Source organism: Xiphophorus maculatus, chromosome 8 (genome assembly GCF_002775205.1).
Source record: "Xiphophorus maculatus strain JP 163 A chromosome 8, X_maculatus-5.0-male, whole genome shotgun sequence".
Lineage (NCBI taxonomy): Eukaryota > Metazoa > Chordata > Actinopteri > Cyprinodontiformes > Poeciliidae > Xiphophorus > Xiphophorus maculatus.
Genome location: NC_036450.1, coordinates 26,474,994 through 26,497,138, shown reverse-complemented (window position 1 = coordinate 26,497,138; position 22,145 = coordinate 26,474,994). Strand labels below are relative to the sequence as shown.

The window sequence follows — 22,145 nt, the reverse complement described above, 5'->3', positions numbered from 1 at the left end:
TTGTGACTGCAAATAAACCTCATTGATTTTTACAACACTGCTGAATGTGGGTTTGTTCCTCTGGATCTTCACTCTGATCCTCTGCTGGTTCAGAACTCCAAAGTTTTTCTTTCCCCAACACCAACGTTTCCCCCCCAAAAGACTTGCTAAGCAAGGTGGTTGGGTGGCAGGGCAGTCACTCCTGCAGCGGCCCGTCGTGTTTTTGAGTTTAAAAAATGTTTCAAATTGACAGGAAATTAGAAAATATCACTTGATGATCATGTGTTATTGAAAGATTGGAAGAGTAACACCTGAACACCAACTATAAAGACTTAAAAATGCAAACATTTAAAAAAACAATTTTAATAAATAAGCAATGCTTAGCCTGGTGGGGGCACAAGTTTTTGTTTTTTTTTCAGCAGTCGATTCCTTCTGACTTTCTTGTCGTAAATGTGCAAACTATGCTATTTGGCTGGCAGCTAATTATGATTGAAAAACAGAATACATCTTATGATTAAAACAATAAAAATTTATTAGACAAAAAAAGGAGTAAATTTTTATACTTTATTTTTTTTCACATCTTCTCTCCAACATTCTGAGGGCCCCCAGGGGACCACGGCCCCCACTTTGAAAAACACTGTTCTAAAGTACAGCACCAGGTTGGAAACAGACACTTTGGTTGTTTAACAAAAAACCTGTAGCTAGCTGGATCACAGCTGGAGCAACTGATTAAAATTAGTTACCTGATCGTATTCAGTGTAAAAAGACTTAACCAGCCAGGGCCTTCCTACAATTCAACCTGATTCTCATCAGTGCTCCGTCTGCAAATTCTCCCATTGAGCTCGATTTCAACAGGCCTAATCCGCAAATTAAAATAAATCAAATAATGTTGAAATAAATGATTAAGTGTTAATTATTTTGGAGATAAAAAGGTAATTTTGCCACTTTCTGAGGTGCAGTTTGTTCTTTTAAAAAGTACTAGTTCTACTTATGGGGAAAAGAATTTGTCATAAGTGAAATAATTTTTCAGCGGAACTTCCACATTTTCATCAACATTAAGCAATTTACTTAAAACAATCTCCTATACATTCCATCTTATAAGATTGTGTGTTTAGACTTTGTCATTGCACAAAGACACAATAGTGAATTTGGCAACAAAATGCTTGCGTACCAGAGTACAGAAAAAATACTTAAAATCTATAAGTGGGCCTATAGATTTACAAATCTGGTGCAGGTAAGACAAAAAATGAATAAAATAAACATACATCTATATAAAACTGCATTTTGAAACAGTCTTAGTGGGGTGATTATTGGGGTTGAGCAATCTGATGGCCAATGGGAGGTCACTATTTGGTTGTTGTACAGCGGATGCTGCAGAATCTCCTGTTAGACGCTAACCATTAGCAACATCAGCTAATGTGAAATCTTTTCCTCAGCAGCTTAGTCGGTTCATTCTGCTGATTTCTTCCATCTTTCCTTCTGGAACTACAAACATCAGACTGGACACTCTGTGGTTCTCTTCTTATTTATTCCAATTACCACCAACGCTGGATAAATCTTAAGAGGGAATATAAAAAAGCTGGATGGCAAACAGCCCTGAGCCGACTGACAACATGCGATGTCTGCTCAGCGCCTGCAGTTCATCTGATGAGGGCGAGCGGGGTGAGACGAGTCCGTACTGGTGTTTGCTGGTTGAACTGGAGGCTAGCTCTTTGCCCGTTTGGATGTGAACACCGTGTCGTTGTGGCCTTCTCTGTTTCGGGCGATCTCCACAGCAAAGAACTGGACTCTGGTGGCTGAAATCACCAAAAACCCGACATTCACTTTCTGCCCTGAGAGACACCATTTGGTCCAGTGAGACACTCCCAACTCACCAAATATGGTGTTGTCCTCGCTGTAGTCCTTCTCACAGTCCAGACGCAGCAGGGTGCCGTAGTTGAAGTCCTCCACGATTCCCTCAAACTGATTGCAGAAGGGGCGCCAGGTCTGGGACGACGTTCATATTCATCGGTTGGATCAACAAGAAAAATCAATCATGCAAATCTCATCAACAGTTATTATTCACTTTAGATTAATATTTCTTGTTTCACTGCAGATGTTATGATCCCTGGAGCCTTTTTTTTTTTTTTTTTTTATAGAATGTCTTCGATATGACTGAGGATGCTGGAATCCTCTGGAACATTCCGCTGCAGCAGAACCAAACTGACCTGCTTGGCCTCGTCTGACTTCAGGTCCTCCTCTTTCAGCCGCTTCACATCCAGGTCTTTGAAGGTTTCTCTGAAACTCAAGTAGATCTGGTCGTCCACCTTCGTCAGCTTCAGGAACTTGGGATCGACGGATGAGATGAGCTGAAAGAAAAGGAGAAAATGTCGGAATCTGGAAGGGAACGCCGCGGTGTGATCGGTTCTTAGCGGGGCAGTCGGATCGTTACGTTGAAGTAGACCTCTGCGTGGTTGTAGGCCTTCATCGCCCACATGGCTTCAAGTCGGGGCTGAAAGAGAAGAAAGGTGGATCAGTGTTTCTCACACACACACACACACACACACACACACACACACACACACACACACACACACACACACACACACACACACCAGTCTGGATGTCACGGAAGACACTCACGTCATTTCCGTAAGCTTCTGCCGGCAGAGACAGAGCGTGTGCAGCCGCCGAGGCTCCCTCCACTCCCTGGAAACAAACACACACACACCCACACACACACTGCTGTTAAGACGGATGCAGCAGCCGGAGAAGAATCAGAGTGTGTGTTGCAGTAGTTGTGATTCTGTGTGTGTGTGTTTCCTGGACCATCAGGAACTTTAACTGAATCGTGCTGCCACCAGTGCAGAGCTTGTCTAACGCTGCCAGCAGTCTAACAGCATATGTGGTGGAATGTGTAGAACATGGGGCTTTGTTGTCATTTAACTGCATATTTACAATGTACGTATTGAGCGAAATGTCACTGCAAGGCTCCAATAAAAGTAAATCAAATAAGAAACAACAAAAACAGATATGGGAGTGCTGAGATTACATGTCTATCTGAGTATCCCCCTTTGGACTGCTTGGGACAGCTGGAAAAATATTTTACCAGAGAAGAAGAGGGGAACACTGGTGGGAGCCTCTACGTGGGACTGCTGCTCATCTGAAGAAGTGGGCTCTCTCCCAATTTTGCCAAAAACGCCACCATGAAACCAGTTGGAAAACCATCTGAGAACCACCATGAAACCATTATGAAGACCAGAACACTGAAATGTTGGACCTGTGATCAGAAAGCTCCCAGCTTCAGAGTAAACGTCCTCTGAATCTGGACATGCAGTTCCTCACACATCACTGTTTGTCTGCTCCTCAGTCTCCACACGTGTTTTCGCTAATTCTCGCGGTTCTTCGCTTAAACTCGGTCCCTACTGTGTTTTTTCCACACAGGGACTCCGTGTCCTCTGACCAGGACCAGCTCACAGACAGACACGTCACACACAGTACATGAAAACACAACAGTTTTTTTTATTAAAGTCCTACCAGAGCTGCTAGTCCCTCATGCGACGCCATCTTATTCCAAACAAAGATCGTCTATATGGCTAGACGTATCACTCCATGCGTCGTGCTAAAACCGGAGTTGTAAAACACTGTCTGAAAATTAGGACAGTGTAATATTTTGTGTTATAATCTATATATTTAATATAGTATATATATAGTGTTATATAGTCTTCATCAAGCTGCCACAAGTAGTCCTGTTAAAAGACTATTTAAAATTCCAGTTACTGGAGTGATCAATTCTTCACTTGAGCACAGAGTGAGTCATCTGAACGTTTTAAGCCTTTGTGTTAAACTATGACACTTCGTGTCGTCACAGGCCTTCTTCTTCTCTTGCGTTTACTCTCTCTCCCTCGCCCCCTATGCCATTTTTCCTCTTTCTCTCCTCAAAATGCCCTCTGCTCTCCCCTCACACCTCAAATTCAGTTCAAAAATACTTTATTTATTCCAAATGGAAATTAAATTGCAACTTGTGTCTAATCAATCATCCGCTCCTTGTTCAGTAATCAAGCTCCCCAGTATATACAACTTATTCTCACTCATAATTCTCAATGAGTGAGAATTATATATATATAATAAAATTCTCACTATTTTTTTCTTAAATACTTCTACATCAACTTGATGCATCTGGGTCCAATTAAACCTCACTTTGACTTGACAGAAGTCTAAGTTGGCATAATTCTTGCCAATTCAGCAAATGTTCAGGAATGAACCATCCCACCACTCCCCTGAAGCTATGCCATAGCTCCTAATAAAGGAAACTGGCAAGCTAGGTACTTCAAAAGTCAAAAGTGCCACTTTTACTAAATATCAGGTCGTTGAACGCTGCTATGTAAGGCGTCATGGAATGGTGACATGAGTTTTGTTATGTGACCTTTTTAGCCAGACTTATGGCAGAAGTGGCTTTCCATAGAGCCCCGCTATTTGTCGCCTCGCTGCTGTACGATGGGCTCGTCCCGTCTCAGGACATCCCGCGCAGGGACAGCAGCCTGGTGACGTAAACATGCTTGTGTTGTGACTGGTGAGTGTGCGCGAGCTGCAGGAGGACGGAGCGCGTGCCCACTGGGGGGCAATGCTGCTTGTTCTCTTCCCCCCTTCAGCACATAGTGGACCGGCCCACGACAGAGCAACAGGAAAACAGCCTCCTCTCCTCCTCCTCTCCTCCTTCATCGCTCCGAGCGGCTCGGCTTCTCTGCTGGATGTTTTCACTCTGAATCTCCGGGCCGCTGTTTCCAGGTAGGATCGTCTTCAGCCTCTTCTCCGTCTGTTCTTTCATCAGTTCTTCCTCCTCTCGTCTCCCGCATCCCCGCATCCCGCACATGACCCGCAGCATCCTCCACGAGCCTCTTTTTTACCGTCGTTTATCGCCGGAAAACAAACCGAACGGGGCTTGTTTGCTCGTGCAGGTGAAGATTCCGGGCCTCGTCGCCCGGGGTTCTGTTCGGGGATCAGGTGGACCGAACAAACTGAATTAGATTGTTGAAACGCCACTTTAGCAGCACATCGCATCTAATTGTGAGGGGAAGGCCTTCACATGGGCTTTTGTCTGGTTCGAACATCTCCAGAATTTGTTCACCAAACCCGCAGAACCTGCTGAGGCAGCAGCGGCGGCGGGGAACGGGATCCATCCGGTTAATCAAACTGGGAGCTTTGCTTAACTATTCATTCTGAATTCAGACTTTAGGGGAAGGAATGACAGGTTACAGATTTTAAAAAATGGTTAGCGATCCCATTTCCACATAAATCTGCTTTGTAATGTTTATTAATTAAATGTGAAAAGTCCAGGAGAGCTAAAAGAACAAAATAAAGAAATTGTTCATAACTATAAAATTTTAACCTTGATTTGCTTTCACTCAAAACTTGGAAAACTAAGGTCAAGAGAACTGAAAGTTGAGTAAAATGAATCATCAAATCTGCTAATCTTTCTCACAAGGAGTTCTTGAAAACACATCTATTGATTCATTTCATTTTTCATTTATAGATCATATGCATTTAATTGTCTCAAATTTCATCTGCTTCTAAAATCTAAACACAATCTAGATTGTTTTTAGATGAGCACATTATCTAAAAAATGTTTTTAGACATGGTGACTGATGTGATATTTGTGAAGCAGAACTGAAATATTATTTGAACTATAAAGAGGAAAAGATTTCGGTCTCAGACATCTTTTAGCAGAGTTGAAGCAGACAACCTTGTTCTAATCAAATTAAAAGTTAAAACATAAATAGTTCTCAGCTTTTTATGCTGTGAAAACAAATGAAACATGTACAGATGAAGCGACTGTGTTTTTGGTGGATTACAGGATTTCACCAAGCTTGGTCAATATTCATAGATGGGCTGTAGTTGTTGATTGGGCCCAGTAATGTTGTGGGAAACATCCTTCCTGCCTGACTTTGTACATTCAGCTGGTCTCTTGTAAGTGTGTGTCCCATTATGGAGCACACACACCCTCAGCTGAGCTCCATCACTGGCTTTCTGGCAGCTAAAAGCTCTCGGTGATAAGACTATCAGCCTTACAGACACTCAGACTGCAGCTGCTTAGATCACTGTCAGACACACACACACACACACACACACACACACACACACACACACACACACACACACACACACACACACACACACACACACACACACACACACACATATACACACATACACACACAAATTATTACTCAGTAGTTTTACCCACTTTACAGTTACCAGCTACAGTTTACTGTGCATTTATTGACCCAAACATACCTTTGTTGCTACACTTTTGGGTTTTTTTTAAACCTTAATATATAAAGGGGAAACAACAGGGGATCAATATTCCTATTGATTATAGATTATTTAAACTAAAATCTCCTGCTTTGCCATGTTTAAAGAGGCCCAAAGAGAGAGAAGCCTGCACAGAACTGAGCCACCAAACACAAGGAGGCGTAATGACAGTACACAGGAAGTGACAACACATAGATAAAGAACTAAAAAATAAAAAAGGCAACAAGCAAAACTTGATGGGCCTATCCAGCAGTCAAGGAGCCAAGGGCGGGGTTCACCCTGGACAGGTTGCCAGTCCATCACAGGGCAATGCAACCCTGCACCTCACACTTAAGGGAAGCTTAAAGATTCTAAGTAATACATGGATGTTTTTGACTGTTTCCTGTTGGCGGAAACCAGAGTACCCAGGAAGCACTTGCACAGGGAGAACATGTGGACTCCATGCTGAAAGACCCCAGGCTGGGATTCGAACCCAGAACCTCCTTTCTGCAAAGCACCAGTGATACTAGAAGTGCAGTGACATAGACAGATCAAAAAAGTTAATAAAAAATTTCAAAATGACCAAAAACATACAGAAAAAGCGCTACAGAAACAATTCATCCACATGGATTAAATAGTGACAACAAAGAAATGACAGAAACAAAAAGTTACCCACAGAAAACAAACTGAGTAGAAAGATGTAAAGCTGCGTAACACAGCTGCTGGGACGTGTGTGTTACTGATGTGATGTTCTGACACACAACTAGGGCTGCCTGCAACCTACAATTATTTTAGTAATCGATTATTCTGTCAATTGTTCTGACAATTAATTGATTAATTGGACTAAAAAATTGGCACATTCCACAGATTTTTCATTCAACGTCTTATCCCTTTTTTTAAATAATAGAAATACATTAAAATATGCAAATAAACAAATTCCTTTTTTAAGCAACAAAATCATCATTTTGTTTGCCTAAAATGCATTAACAGCATTCCTTTAGTGAACACTTGATCATTTGTAGTAAAGGATGCATCTGCAGCTATAACATCACCATGTGAAACACTCTGGCATTTCTTATGAAGTTAAAATGTGGGGCTGATCTGGTGATTTGTTTTTGATTAGCTGATTAATAACTGGGCAGGAAAAGGTGTTTTTTTTTCTTCAGAGTTTGAACCAGGTGAAGCTAAAACTCCCAATTCATGAGTTCAGAAGACATTTACATACAAAGGTTGGTTTTTTGAACTCAATTGCAAAATGTAGATGTTTTAAGTACAGTTTTGGCTTAATTACTGCTCTAAGTGTTATTTTTTCAGCAAATGAGTGTTTTGAGTTTGCATCCACCAGTTAACGATTAATTGATTACTAAATTAATTAATGATTAATTCAAAAATTGATTGACATTTAATGCAGTTAATCGTTCCAGCCCTGCACAGAAGCTAATTGTTTTCATTTTTATGCTAACCTGAGTTAGCATTGAGAGTTTAGCTTTAATCCAACAGTTTGAGATGGATTCCTACTCCAACAGTCAAATGACCTCCTTATCATCAAACACACCTTTTGTTTCTTTCCTCCTCCAGCTCTTCTTCTCCTGGTATAGTGTTTGTTTATGGAGGTGTTTGTTCACCGTGAGGTATTGTGGTATTTTGGACAGAAAGCTGCTTCCCGGTCTACTCAGGTCAGGTTCAGGTGAGGCCAGCAGCGAGCTCCTCTCTAGCTGATACCTCAGCAGCTTTGGGCTGCAGACATGAGCTGCTGGTTGCTGCTGGCTGTGCTCCGTCGTCCCTCTGGAGGGAGGAGTGTAACCACAGCAGTAACAGTTGAGGAGCGCCTGGGCGTTGGCCCGGCTGGAGGAGCTGATAAACAGGAGGGGAGGAGGAAGGCAAATGAAAAAAGCTGTTTCACAGGAAGTCTGGAAGCTTTAACCCCCCGGTGAAGCATTAGCAGACAGGCCCTCATGTTCTTAAGATATAAGGTGTAGTTACTGCGAACACAGCGCCCCCCCCCACCATGAGCTGTCCCTAGAGGAAGGTCAGATAACAGCCAGCCCTGAAACTGACTCAATGGCGTCCCAGCCTCCTTGCCCCATCATGTCCTCGGTCACCTCAGGGACAAACTCTCCATGTGAGGATGAAGGTTTGAAACTGGAGCGCTGGTTCTGTAACACAGCTCAGATGGAGCACAGCATCCACTCATGCTGCTCAGCAAGGCATTTAGCAATGACTTATGGATGGGTTTGTGACAAGATTATAGGAAATATTGTTCAAATTTTAAATCCTTTTTAACAATCAGAGCATCACTTCAATGTTTTACTTATAAGAAACTAAACACACACACGTCATATTTAGTCCTATTAGGTTCTGTCAACATCATGTCTCTTACCCAGTGGCACATCAACATGTGGAAGGAAGTGATGGGGTTATTGATACTTTTTACCATTTATTTTACTGATACTTTTTACCATTTTATTCATATATCTACTGTATTTTTTTTATACTTCTGCAAGTTGTGATTTCCTGTTAAAAATATTTCCAGACAAGGTGCAAAACACTTTCGCACCTGCCTACAAAGATAGGTGACATCCAACACAGCTTTCTTAAAGAGTTAACATATATGGAATGCATTTTCCTGTACTTGTTTTTGCTGTTGAATTATCACTATGACGACACGCCGATGCTTAGAAGTGAATAAATATTGAAGGGTGGCAAGACCCCGTTGGAGTCTGACAGGCTTCTCCCCTTGCTGCAGACAAGCCTTTATGTCCTTGTGATTCTTTCAGAGTTTATTTGAAGAATAGACCTAACAGGAAGAACCTGGAATCAGTCCCCTAATGTGAAATAAACTTACGATTCACGTAAAAAGTGTCTAGAAAAATTATTTATGAATTATTGGTTGGATCATGTACAAAATGAGCCAAGCTGCAGAAGTACAGAATAACAAAGTGTAAATAACAAAATGACACCTGCTGCCAGTGTTGAGAACAAAACATTAACTGGTTGATTTCATCAAAAAGTGACCAGTCACCAAACTTGCTTTGTCAGATTTTTTTTTTACAGTTCTCAACATATAAAATAATAATAAAAAATGCTGTTCAACTTTATGTTTAAGCTTTTTCCATCCTAGAAAAATTATCTGGTTTATGCCACCCACTTTCCACATTGGAAATGGAACATTACATCCCAGTGAATTGCTCCTCTACCATTGTTGCAGCAGCCCAGCCTCTTGTTACCACCAAAATTGGCCGAAAATTTCAAAATCTATGCTATGTGAACGAGCCATTAGCAAAGACTTTGAATCCAGTTGAATGTACTGGCATTACTTGCAATTAACATGCTCAGTTCTGATACAAAACCAATATTCTGATGCCTGATTAAAATCTGAAGCAGTGGAGACTACCACCACTGGATGATACAGAAGGTGGTTACCATAGAGATTGAATGCAGTCTGGTATACATAGATTGCTAATCTAATCACTGATTTCTGTGGTAAATCGTTTTGCTGCTTGGTGTCAAGAGATCTCCTGTATCTGAAGGAAAGCTTTGATAAATTCACCGTTTATGTAGTTGTGTTTTCACTGCTGCTAGAGGAAAATGTCCTTTGGTAAGAGTTGATGGGTCTGGGTCATTGGTTATTCAGAGTTGTGGACTCTAAAATAAATTTTGCCAATCATTCAATGTTTGACCATGACATATGCAACATGCCAGATTGATGGCATCGGAAATTGCCTGCATTGTAAACAGTCATCCTCCACTGCAAAGAGAGAATAGCTGATCTGAACGAGGCTGTTAATGTGAATTCATTATTTGGAAGTGTGAGCAACATGGACTGAACAGGTTTGTTCACTTTCTCCACTGCCATTGCTAAAACTACAGGCAGACTGCAATTATAAAAAAAAAACGCAGAAAAGCAACGTCATTGTTCACAATTTCCTCTGTTCACTGATTGGCCCAGTTGAAATTCTTGTGGAAGAATCCAGGTCAATGGGAGAAAACCCAGGCTGACCACTGAAATGAAATGAGATTTGTAGGACAGCAATGACCAGGATAGAGTTGATGCCTTTACTGGTTGAAACATGTTTGGTAGTCCCTGAAGTTGTCCAATGTGATGATAGGTGGTATACCTGAACATTTTTCTCTTTCTCTCTGCCAAATTATAAGGGACGGAATCAAACATGGATATTCTCTGCTACGACTAGTCAGCCAACCTTTCAATCAGTCTTTGTCATGAACACATGGTGTGTTACATTTGAACGCATTCTTCTAGCACGAATGGTTTTAAGTAACTGTGTCTCTATGTTGCTTCCTGTTTTTGGTTAAAAGCCAGGCTGTTTTGCTGTTGGAGAAGAGCAGAGAGCATTTTAAAATCTTACCCTTCACAATGTTCAGCTGTGGGAAGAAAATGTTATTAATATGCTTCTCACTCAGAATCAGGATCTAGATGAGTCAGTCCAGAACTCATTCATGCTAAAATGCCAGGCTCTGGTGACATGTTGGGTAAAAGGGAAGATGTCACTGACTCCCTGTCTGTCCTCCTATCCTCCCCCAGCTGGTTTAAACTGAGCAGAAGGGCAGTCTCTCTACAGCCATGCAAAAGGTGATTCATCTTCCTGTATTATCAGTAACAGTTAAAAGGAAAAAAAAAACAATGTTTGGGGCTTGTGAATTTGGAACCATTTGAAATATCTGAATGTTTCTGACTGTCCTTGCAGGTGGAGGGACGTGTAACTCCTGTTATCCTTCCATCATCTAGGGGCCCAAGCGTTCCGGGGTCTCCTGCCACTGGCATCATGGTAAATACAACACAGACATGTTCCTTCTTTGATTTGGAAAAGTTGACATCTCTGTCAGTTTTCCTCTGGGTGCAGAATCTGAGTGATGCAACTTCAAGCTTAGTTGTGGGTTTCATGATAAGAAATGCTTCATAGCCTACCTGAGTCTATCTCAGAGACTGTATGCTGCAGACCTAGTGTTCTCCAAAGCCACTCACATACAAATTGCTGTTGTTGCTGAAATTCCTCTAACTTCTGTCTGCAACACACTCCTCTTACCATCAGTGATATACTCTCTCTATATATATATACAGTACAGACCAAAAGTCTGGACACATCTTCTAATTCAATGGGTTTTCTTTATTTTCATGACTATTTATAAGGCAAGAAATCCCACTTATTAACCTGACAGGACACAACTATGAAGTGAAAACCATTTCAGGTGACGACCTCTTGAAGCTCATCAAGAAAATGCAGAGTGTGTGCAAAGCAGTAATCACAGCAAAAGGTTGATACTTTGGAGAAACTAGAATATAAGGGCTATTTTCAGTTGTTTTACACTTTTTTGTTTAGTGCATATTTCCACATGTGTTATTCATAGTTTTGATGCCTTCAGTGTGAATCTACAATGTCAATAGTCATGAAAATAAAGGAAACTCATTGAATTAAAAGGTGTGTCCAAACTTTTGGTCTGTACTGTATATGTACTCTGTGTGTCTGTGTGTGTGTGTGTGTGTGTTTAGGCTCGTCTGAATGACCAGATGGTTGGCTACAAAGACCTTGCTGCACTGCCCAGAGATAAAGCCATCCTGCAGGTGGAAAGGCCTGACCTGATGACCTATCAACCCCACCTGAGCTTCTCACCACTCGACCCGCCACGCAGAGAGGTACACACACACACCCCTACATGGGTAGCAGTAATGGGAGACCTGTTAATGTTACATGCACAAGAACACTTAGACTGCTCTATACTTGTAATGTTTCTACAGGTTTGGAGAATTAGGTCTCTATACCAGAGTACTTAACCAGTAAGTGGTTATCTTTTTGTCTTTGCAGCGCTCTCTGTCCCCTCCTGCCATGTCTCCCTCCAGGTCTCCTGAGGTAGGATCTGCTACAAGCTGCTTAGATGCTACAGTTTATGTTTCCTCTGATGTGTTTGCTTCAGATTAAGTCTTGAATTGTAACTTTTTTGTTCCCTCTGTCATCACTGTTTTCTGCCTTGAGAAGTCAATGGGTGAGAGTCAGGATACACCTTGGACAGTTCAACTCCAGACAGAAAACCATACATGCACTCTACTAGTGATCATTTATTGTAGTGCATGTTTTTGAACTGTGAGGGAAAACCTGGAATTCTTAGAAAAAATGAATGTATACATGAGAACATACAGCAAGACCCCAACTTTGATTCAAGTCCAGGACTTTTTTGTTGCAAGACAATTATGGGACCATACTTTGCATATATACATAAAATATTTATAATAATCAAGTTTCTGCACAGTGTGCTAGCTGTTTGTTTGATTGGACCTGTTTGGGCATTCTCTACCCATAAGTTTAATTTCCTGATGTCAACCAGTTGCCAGTGGTACATCCTGTGCAGCAGATTATACTTCAGTAACAATTCCTGCTTCTCCTCTGCTTTAATATTTTGTTTATGTTGCCATAAACACTGTCTTGGCATTTCTGATCCACTCCAGGAATATTTTGTTGCTGGATGGTGTCTCAGATGTTCTCTACTGTCAGGCATACCTGATGCCAGCCTCCTGGTTTTGATTCAAAGACAAACCTATCATAGAATTTCAAAGAGGAAAAAACGTTACTTTTTGATACCACAGGAAATGTTTCATATTTCTTTTTTGGGGGGAGCAGAGGGGTTACTGGTTTCTTTTGTTGCTTCAGTGTTAAGGATCTGTCGGAGCTGTTGGCTCATTAAGATTTTCCTTCAGTAGTTGGTACCACAGTAGATCGGAGCACTGTGTGGTTGAGAACTTTGCAAGTAAGAAGTACATCCTGACATGGGAGCACAAACCGACAGTCAGATTACCATAAAAGCTCTGCGTGTCCGTGAAGCTAAACAGATAGCATTAGTGTTAGCTTTAGCTTATGTCATCTGGGAGGCTAAGTGCTTCACTGTTGCAGATGCAGCTTTATTGACCTTTTTAAGTTGCTGTAGCATTAGCTTGTAGTACTGCATAGTCAACGTGTGGCATCCTTCAGGACTTTATTTTTTCCTGTTTGTCTCTAAGAAACCTCCAAACATAAATATTTGGCTTTAGTTTAGCATTATGAGCTAAATAGGTTACTACGTGAACATGTTTTTTTGGGAAGGGGGGCTGCTTTATAAATATCTTATTGTTTTCTAGTAAATTGACATTTTTACCATTTGTTTGTAGAAACTGAATTTTGGCAGATTTCTTGTTGGTTGTCTGGATTCTGTGCCTCTGTAACTCCTGTTGGTTCTTGTTGCTGTATTCAGTCTTACTGCATGTAAATGAGTATTTTGGTAAAAAATCTGTTTTGGTCATTTTGTGATGTTTCACACAGTAGATGACCCTCTGGAGACCGTTCTGACTGTCCCACGCCTCACTTGAAGGTCTTGACCTCAGCTGTTTGGTCTTTTCACTCATTCAGATTTTTTTCATCTGACTCTTCAGCATCAATTGCTGCTTTGTGTTTTTCATAAAGAAATGTGACACTGATTTGCAGATTGCCGAGAGGGCCAGGAACTGAAGCAAGTGGGAAAACCATCAATAGAACTCTTCAGTCCATAGTAACTGTTACTGCGACATATAACGGCACTTTTATTTTGGAGCTGAGCATCATTGTCACAGGAATGTGTTGAGATTTCCACAAGACTTTTGAACAAATTCCACCACAAATAATTTGTGTCTGAATAAAAGAAATTTTTTATGTATTTTCTTCCAACACCATAAACCAGTGTAAACAGGTCTGAGTTTCGTGTCAAAGTGTTGGACACTTTTTGTCTATTGGAGATGCTTTGAATTACCCAGAATACATCTGTAGCAACAGTGGAGAGAACCAAAGTGTTTAATCTGATTCCTGCTTCCTGTTCAGGTGAAAGGTCGCAGAGCAGAGAGCGACAGTGGCTCCCCTGGAGGATCCACGCTGCAACTGCAGGCAGGTCGCAAGATAAGCACCAGCCTGCAGCATTTCCATCGACCAGGTAGCTAGTGTGCGCACACACACATACTCACAAACACACTCGCACACACATAATAAATGTGGCTATTTTCTGGATTCCTTACTGACTCCATCCAGAGAACATCTGCTGGTGTCTTTGGTAAAGGATATATTAGCCCCCACACTAAATGAAAGACAACCTGACATAACTGGTATAACTTCAAGTTGTTGGGTCCAGCAACCCAATGAGCCGTCAAGTCGAGTCGTGTTGAGTCAGGTCCATTGTCATGCCATGGTAGAAAGGTATGAATGTGTATAAAATCCTCAATACTCATTAAAATGTCAATATGAGGTATCAAACTGTAAAAGCAGCAAATCCATATGGGAAGGACATGTAGTCTTCTTTGATCCTGGAAATTTAAATCTTACATTAAACAGCCTTTTTATTTTTTTTGGAGCATGCATTTCCTCTGTCATCCACCATGGGGCGTTGCAGCAACTTCCCATCACAACTCTAAAGTAAACCCAGCTCAAGCTAAACACTAAACACAGTATCAGTAAATTCAGTGATGACTTTTTTCTAGGTAGAGCTCAATAAATGAAATATATGTTGTTGTTTTAACAATTTAATATTTGTTTAGCAGTTCTTACTGATGTGTGTGGTGTTGATCAAACACTCCTGCTGCCACAGACTGTAAATATGATAAATCTGATAACAGAATCGGTTCTTCTTCTCTTGAACTTCCAGATAACGGCTCCAACATCTACAGGAAGCCTCCGATCTACAAACACGGTGAGCTCTTGATTCTCTCCATCTCTTTTCTATGAAGCGGTTGTTGTTGTTGCTGCTGTTGTCACTCAGCTACTTCCCTTCTTCGCCCCGCAGACCTTAACAAACCGTCCGAGGGCAGCGGGGTCATTCAGTCTGCCAAGTTCCCCGCCGCCCAGCCTCCAGACCCCAACCAGCCCTCCAAGATTGAGACAGAGTACTGGCCCTGCCCACCTTCACTGGCTGCTATGGGTAACACAATACACACTTATCCTTCTACAGTGACCACTCATGGTGAGCATCTTTAACAATGATGACCTTCACAGAGATCGAGTGGAGGAAGAAGAAACTTCAGGAAGAAGATGAGTTTGAGGACGTGACAGAAGAAGAGCAGGAGCAGCAGGAGCAGCAGGAGCAGGAGCTGGAGAAGGTCTGGACCCCATCCTGACTGTTTACATCACCTTAAGTTAATTCATTAGACCTGATTTTTTTGTTTGTGTTTTGTTTTTTTACAAGTGGAGAATCAATGTAGAGCAAACGATAACTTTTAAAAAAACAGCATTTAGGTAGAAATATGGAACTTTTACTGTGAAGAATATAGTGACATAAAAAGTATTGACTTTCTTGCCATGCTTAAATTCTTTTGAGTCATCAAACCGATCTTAGTATCAGATATAATGTTTAATATCAAATATAACCTGAATAGCTGTAAAAAGCTTTTACAAAATGATGAGAGAACAACTTTTGAAACCATTCTGGCCTTTTGTGGAAATCAGAAACAGTCAATGGCAGCTTTAGCTTCACAACCAGTTCTAATGTTTGACAGAAACTTCTTTTCTTTAATTTCAGCAGTATGAATTGTATTACAAACATAATTGAAGTATTAGTGTGTGCACTGTTAAAATTTCAAAAGACAGCTATGATGCAGTATTTGGTAGGTTAACATATTAGAAGTATCATGCATGCCAACAACATAGTTATCTGTTGGCTGGACGCTCACTTTTAGTGGCCAAGATTTTCTCAAAGGATTCTGGGAACAGTTTGATGAACTAAAGGGAAAAAAGAGACACTATTGCAATTGCATGTTTCAGCCTGTATGCATAATTTTGACTTGGATGAGTGCAAAACCCCAATAACCTCCAGCTTGTGCCTCAAACTGTGGTCTTAAAGAATGTTGAAAAATGTTGAATCCAGACTGCTGAATAATAACCCTGGAAAATAGCAACTCAAAGGCTGCATGTATGTAAACGTGTGAGCAGTGCTGGAAGTGTTCTGCTCTTCCTCCACCATCGGCTGTGTTCTGTCTGCAGATCAAGTCCAACCTGGGCCGTCTGATCCTGAAGGAGGAGAAGGAGAAAAGTGTCCACATCAGGAGGAAGACACAGTCTCTGCCAGACAGAACACACATGCACAGCAGTGAGTCCATCGATTGTCTCACACGTCTCCGCTCCAGCTGAACAACCGGTCAGACGCCACTTTGTTTCCCTCTCCTCAGCAGGTGTGTCAGCCAGTGCATCAAAGTCTCCGTCCCGCTCCGCCCTGACCAGAGTGAGTGTTGCCGCTGGCTTTCAGGCCGGCAGCGTCAGACATCAGCCTCCATGTTTGCTCCTGGTTTCCTGAATGCTTCCTGTTCTCCTGTTCCTTAGATGCAGTCGGAAGAGTTTTCTACAGACGGAGATAAGGGACGGCCAGGTGGGAGCCTTTTAGCACAACCTGAACACAACAGCAGTCCAGTCAGATCGTTTTGACACAGAAATGGACCCTCAGTGGACAGAGAGAAACGTCTTTGTCGTCCATTGCTGCAGTTTGTGGATGTTGCTTGTGCATCAGATTTAAACACACCAGAAGCAAATACTAAGGTTCCTGCTCTGGACTTATGCATGTAAATAGGAAAATTACAATTAATTGCGTTAAAATTATGTAGCTACTTAATCAAAAGCCACTTTATACGTGTTCTCCTGTTGGTGTTGTTATAGCAGCAAATGTAGTAGCTAACCTTTGAACCACAATCTTTAATAAGGTTTTTAAACCATGCACAGATCTCTTCTGCTTCCCAGCTCTATACTGGCTCATATTAGAATATTAGTGGTTGGAACATATTCATACTATATATGGACACTATATAGGGATGTGAATACTTCTGCAAGGAACTATATTTATATGGGAAGTTTCAGGGACACCTCTAGTCCTGATGAAACTCTGTGATGATGACTTCCTGTTCTCAACCTCTCTGTGTCCTTTCTCTTTCTGTCCTGGTGTCCTGCAGCTGCTCAGGTAAGTGTGTGTTCATGTATGTGCTTATGTGCATGGCCATGTCAATGTCCTGCTGCTGCACCAATCTTTTCACACCATGTTTCTGAACCACTTCTGAACCAGTCTGTACCCCATTTGGCCCGCTTTTAATGGATGGAGTGTCAGAGAGTACTAAAGCTTAAAGAATCAACTCTTTACTGTTAAGATGCTCATATATTTGGTGTATAAAGGTACATTTATTTATTGCTTCAGTTCAACTTTTCAGTCACTATTTCTTTTTCTAATTGAGTCATCATTTATTTATTGTGTTATATCTATGTTTTCAGTTCTTTCCCAGCTTTCTATTTTTCTGTCTCTCATGTTCAAGAGAAAAATCTAGCTAAGAAATGTTTTTATTTTAGGTAATAAAGCAAACTTAACTTTAGGGCTGAAACAATTCATTGGATTAATCGGATGAATCATGATGATTATTGATTTTTGAAATAACCGTCAACTAATTAAGTAATTGATTAATCATTAGCTGGAGTGTACAGACTCTAAAAATGATCATTTCCTGAAACAACACATTCAGCACAGTAATCAAATCAAATCTGTACAAAAATACATACATTTTACAAAAACTTCTTTTTCTGTATATGTGTTCCATCCAGAACTCCTCAAGTGTCAGTTTTAGTTTCACCTGGTTCAAATTCTGTAAGAAAAAAACAATGTCCTATCAAGCACATTTTACTATCCAATTACTAATGAATTAATCAGAGAAATAATCACCAGACCAATCCCTACACTGTGTCCAGTAGAAAGGCCTGAGCTTCACATGTTGATGATCAACCCATTTCTTTAGCTGTAGATGCATCATTTGCTACAAATGATCAAGCCATGCTAAAGGAATTCTGTTATTGCATTTTACACAATAAAATGTTTTTTTTTAAATGAAGTGAATTATTTACATCTTTAAATGTATTTTTAATATTGCGTAAAATATGCTAAAGCGATTAAATGAAAAATCTATAGAATGTGACAATTTTCTCTCTGAGTGTCAGAATAATCAATTAATCAACAGAATAGTTGATAAAGCAATGGGTTACTAAAAGAATTGTTAGTTGCAGCCCTACTTAGCTTATTTTTGTGTAGCAACACAAGCAATCGTTCTTTTACATTTAAATTATGATATGAAACATTTAGTTCCTGAAAGATTAAACTTGATGTTTCTGTGAGGTGAAACAGGAGCTGCAACATGCAGTCTGGAGAGGAACTGCAGGAAGCTGCAGCTAACCGTTAGCATTAGCTGCTTCAGGACCTAACAGGAATCTAACAGTGTGACTCTGCTCAGCTTCCTCTGCCATGCTCTTTGTGTAGCTTACATTTTAGCAGCTATTGGACAGGGTGTGTCTGAAATGTGTGTGTGTGTGTGTGTGTGCGTGTGTGTAGAATGGAGAGAGCCGGAGAGATCGCATGGATAGAGGGAATTCCCTGCCGAGCATCCTGGAGCAGAAGGTGAGACCTGCTGAAAGGGTTAAATGCAGCCCAGCCTCTGGGTCTGTGTTCATGAACACTGACCTCAGAACCAGCAGCAGTTATTAAGGCTTTTACAGTTTAAAATGAAAAGTCACTTTAGCAGCAATTAGGAGAAACTGGAAACAAATTTCTGTGATTGGTGGAATGAAATGAGGAAGATGGATATGTAAGATTTCACTGCCTTCTAAGAAACAAAAAGTACAAAACATATTTCCTATACACATCAATGTTTTGAGTTAAATTCTTTGGAAACAAATTAAAAAGAAACTTAACATGTTTAAAGGGAAATAAGTTAAAAAGTGAAGGGAACTACATTTTACTAATTTTCCTTCGTCTACTGATGGAAATGTAGAACTTATAAATAGTAACTAATACTTCCACACACACACACACACACCCATGCACATACACACACAGCACAAAAAGGTTTAACAATGTCAGGTTGCAAACATGAACTTATTCCACTGAGATTTGGAGAGTGTCTGTGAATATTAATGTTCCAGTCCTGCCACAGCGCAGACTGCAGGCTGGATCTAGATGTGGACTTTGACTAGTCCATTCTAGCATAAGAATATCATGTGAGTACCTTCTGCAACCTCTATTAGGAGTTCTTCTGTATGTCCATCCATCTGTCCATCAGCTCTGACCAGCTTCCTTGTTTCTCCTGAATAAAAGCATCCCCACAGCATGATGCTGCCTCTATCATGTTTCATAGTGAGGATGGTAACATTTCAGTCTCCTTTGAGCAGACCACCTTCCTCCACATGCGAACAATCTTTAAATAACTTTTATAAACAATATATTTCATTTACATATTTGTTAAAACTGTCACCATGTTTTCTCAGCACAATATGAAACATAATCTATGAAGGTCACCTCCTTCCTGTAGTCCTTCTGCCATCTGCAGAAATACACCACTCGGTCAGACATGACCAATCAGAGCCAGGAGGAGGGTCTTAGCGCTGTCAATCACCCTCATTTACTCTCTGCTCAAAACCTCCCCTTTGCTCTCTGCTAGGCTACAGCTCAGGCCATTTAGCATAGCCACCGATAATAGTGGATACATTTCCTGTAATGGTGAGTTGTCTCTCCACCATTAGCAAATTGAGCAGCGAATACATGAGCTTGATTGACAGCACTAAGGTCCTCCTCCTGGCTCTGATTGGTTGTTTCTGATGGAGTGGTGTGTTTCTTCAGACAGCAGGCGATCAGGGAGGAGGTGGTGGAGGAGATTTTTTTTACAACTTGACTGTCTCATATTACACTGTGGTGACAGTTTTCACAAATACAGTATGTGAAAAGCTGAATTTTTTTTTTTATAAAAGTTACATCCTGCAGCTTTAATGCCACTCCATGCTCTCCTGAAGTGGATTCAACCATGTGTCTCCTCTGATGCAGAATAAATCCCATTGAAACACACTGAGGTTTAGCTTCAGCCATGTTATGCTTCCATTTTGAGTGTATTAAAGGAAAGGAAATGACCGGCTGAATCTTCTGCTCTTTGTTCAGATTTATCCATATGAAGCCCTGATTGTAACCCACAGGGGGCGCTGTAAGCTGCCCCCTGGAGTGGACCGGACCCGGCTGGAGGTGAGCATCCGCCTGCTGGTGACAGCTTAGCTTGTGAGAGCAAAATAAAATTAATCAAACGCTCTGTCAGGGGTGTTCAAAGTGTGGCCCCAGGGCCATTTGTGGCCCATGAGATGATTTTGTTTGGCCCCTGACCACAATTCAAGAATAGTAAAAAATAAAAATAAAATTTACCAACAAAATAAAACACAATTGATGACCCAGATCATTTGGAAACTGTCAGTTTCCAGATTTAAGGCAACAGTCCGGAGTTCGTTTAAAGTTGTGGATCTTTAATGATATACAGATTTCATAAAAAATTTTGTTTATTGTTCCGCAGATAAAACAAACAAATTTTTGCTTTTTTAAATGAATGAATTTAGTGACCCCCTAGTAGTTTAAACTGACCAGTCTTGGCCTCCAGGGCTAAAGGTTTGGGTGTGAATTAAAGCTCGTCCGCTAGCTGAAGGCACTTTAACCAACTCTGGGCCCTTCCTGTCCTGACAGAGGCATCTCTCCCAGGAGGAGTTCCAGGAGGTGTTCGGGATGCCCATCGGCGAGTTTGACCGCCTGTCATTATGGAGACGAAACGAACTGAAGAAAAAAGCCTCACTTTTCTAACAGGAAGTGACCTAATTCCCAACCGATACTTGATGAAGCCTCTCCTCTGCAAGGAGGAGGAGCCAAAGAACAGGCCATAACGTCAGCTATCCAATCAGCAGATCAGCAGACCCCTCCCCTCCACTAACAGCCCCCTCTCCTTGGAAGACTGGATCAGAACGTCTAATGACAACCAGTTCTGCTCAGATCTAAACTTAAGCGATGCTCTAACATGTTACCAGTACTGCACTTATAACCACCACTGCTTGCAAACCATTCCTATCATATATCCACCATCATCATCATCATCATCATTATCACCATTGTTAATGTGACATTTAGTCTCAGAGTTACACTTCCAGAGGTCACCATCTTGAAGAGAGATCAGCAGTTATCTTTAGGAGAAACTCAGGTTTCTTGGTACCATAAAGTTGCTGCTAATCTGTGGGTTCAAAAGAGGCCGACTGCTGACCAGTAGCTGCTTCCTACAGGAGTCCCTCAGTCTGTTAAACCTCCTCCATGTCCATCCAAGACCTGTTGTGTGTTACACTTACTTTCCTTCCCCATTATTCTTACTGTGTCAGTTATTTCTAAAGTGGTACTTTAAGAGTATCAGGTTTTTTTACAGGACAGTGGCACAGTTGGTAGAGTTGTTGTCTTGGTGCAAGAAGGTCCTGGGTTCGATTCCCGGCCCAGGGTCTTTCTGCACGGAGTTTGCATGTTCTGGGTTCTCTCTGGGTATTCTGGCTTCCTACCACAGTCCAAAAACATGACTGTTAGGCTAATTGGTCTCTCTAAATTCTCCCTAGGTATGAGTGTGTGTGCATGGTTGTGTGTCCTGTGTTGCCCTGCGACGGACTGGCGACCTGTCCAGGGTGACCCCGCCTCTCGCCTGGAAGGTTAGCTGGAGATAGACACCAGCACCTCCTGACCCCTTTAAGGGACAAGGGTGTACAGGAAATGGATGGATGGGTGTTTTTACAACTGGAGAGGCAGCTTAATGTCTTCCTACAGATGCTTGAGCTGGCATTGCTTTCTTATTTTGCCGTGTATGTTGGCATATCTAAAGTTAAGGTTTTCATAGGTCAAAACGTTAACAAATGAACATCAAGTTCTTTCTTATCTATAAATGAAATGTGTTGCCACTGTTTTGTATAGAGTGTGTGTTAGGATGAAGAATGTTACTGCGTAAGGAGTGAGTTGTATAAATGTCAAACATAATTATTTTTTCCTTACTTAATGATTATCTGACCATGTTAGGATGATGGGTAATGATCTATAGTCAG

At 41.2% G+C, this 22,145-nt stretch overlaps 2 protein-coding genes across 3 annotated transcripts; one reads left to right on the top strand and one right to left on the bottom strand.

Moving 5' to 3' along the window:
- Positions 1–1,490: 1,490 nt before the first annotated feature.
- On the bottom strand, positions 1,491–3,590 carry pbdc1 (polysaccharide biosynthesis domain containing 1). Its single transcript, XM_005812593.3, has 6 exons — positions 3,496–3,590; positions 2,602–2,667; positions 2,411–2,470; positions 2,187–2,327; positions 1,854–1,965; positions 1,491–1,775 (listed from the first exon to the last, which is right to left on the bottom strand). Exons 1-6 carry the CDS (start codon positions 3,523–3,525, stop codon positions 1,684–1,686), a joined length of 501 nt encoding a protein of 166 aa, XP_005812650.1. The 5' UTR covers positions 3,526–3,590; the 3' UTR covers positions 1,491–1,683.
- Positions 3,591–4,501: 911 nt separating this feature from the next.
- On the top strand, positions 4,502–21,552 carry LOC102230227 (dematin-like). 2 transcript variants are annotated; one of them, XM_023338771.1, is made up of 16 exons: positions 4,502–4,746; positions 10,793–10,840; positions 10,956–11,036; positions 11,759–11,902; positions 12,072–12,116; positions 14,088–14,196; positions 14,902–14,946; positions 15,040–15,174; positions 15,249–15,352; positions 16,233–16,338; positions 16,421–16,470; positions 16,569–16,614; positions 17,189–17,196; positions 18,604–18,669; positions 20,200–20,280; positions 20,767–21,552. In XM_023338771.1, the coding sequence occupies exons 2-16, from the start codon at positions 10,832–10,834 to the stop codon at positions 20,878–20,880; spliced, it is 1,143 nt and encodes a 380-aa protein (XP_023194539.1). In that variant the 5' UTR covers positions 4,502–4,746; positions 10,793–10,831; the 3' UTR covers positions 20,881–21,552. The 2 variants fall into 2 exon arrangements, with proteins under 2 accessions (XP_023194539.1, XP_005812649.1); XM_005812592.2 differs by having other exon boundaries at positions 4,503–4,746; positions 16,418–16,470.
- Positions 21,553–22,145: the final 593 nt, after the last annotated feature.

Bases quoted from the DNA above. Each gene is read 5' to 3' on its own strand.
- pbdc1 (XM_005812593.3), bottom strand. From the start codon at position 3,525: ATGGCGTCGCATGAGGGACTAGCAGCTCTG. The intron at 2,328-2,410 runs GTAACGATCCGA...CTTTTCTTTCAG, and splicing joins ACGCAGAGGTCTACTTCAAC to CTCATCTCATCCGTCGATCC. The intron at 1,776-1,853 runs GTGAGTTGGGAG...TGGTGATTTCAG, and splicing joins CGAGGACAACACCATATTTG to CCACCAGAGTCCAGTTCTTT.
- LOC102230227 (XM_005812592.2), top strand. The intron at 11,037-11,758 runs GTAAATACAACA...GTGTGTGTTTAG, and splicing joins CTCCTGCCACTGGCATCATG to GCTCGTCTGAATGACCAGAT. The intron at 18,670-20,199 runs GTGAGACCTGCT...CTCTTTGTTCAG, and splicing joins CGAGCATCCTGGAGCAGAAG to ATTTATCCATATGAAGCCCT.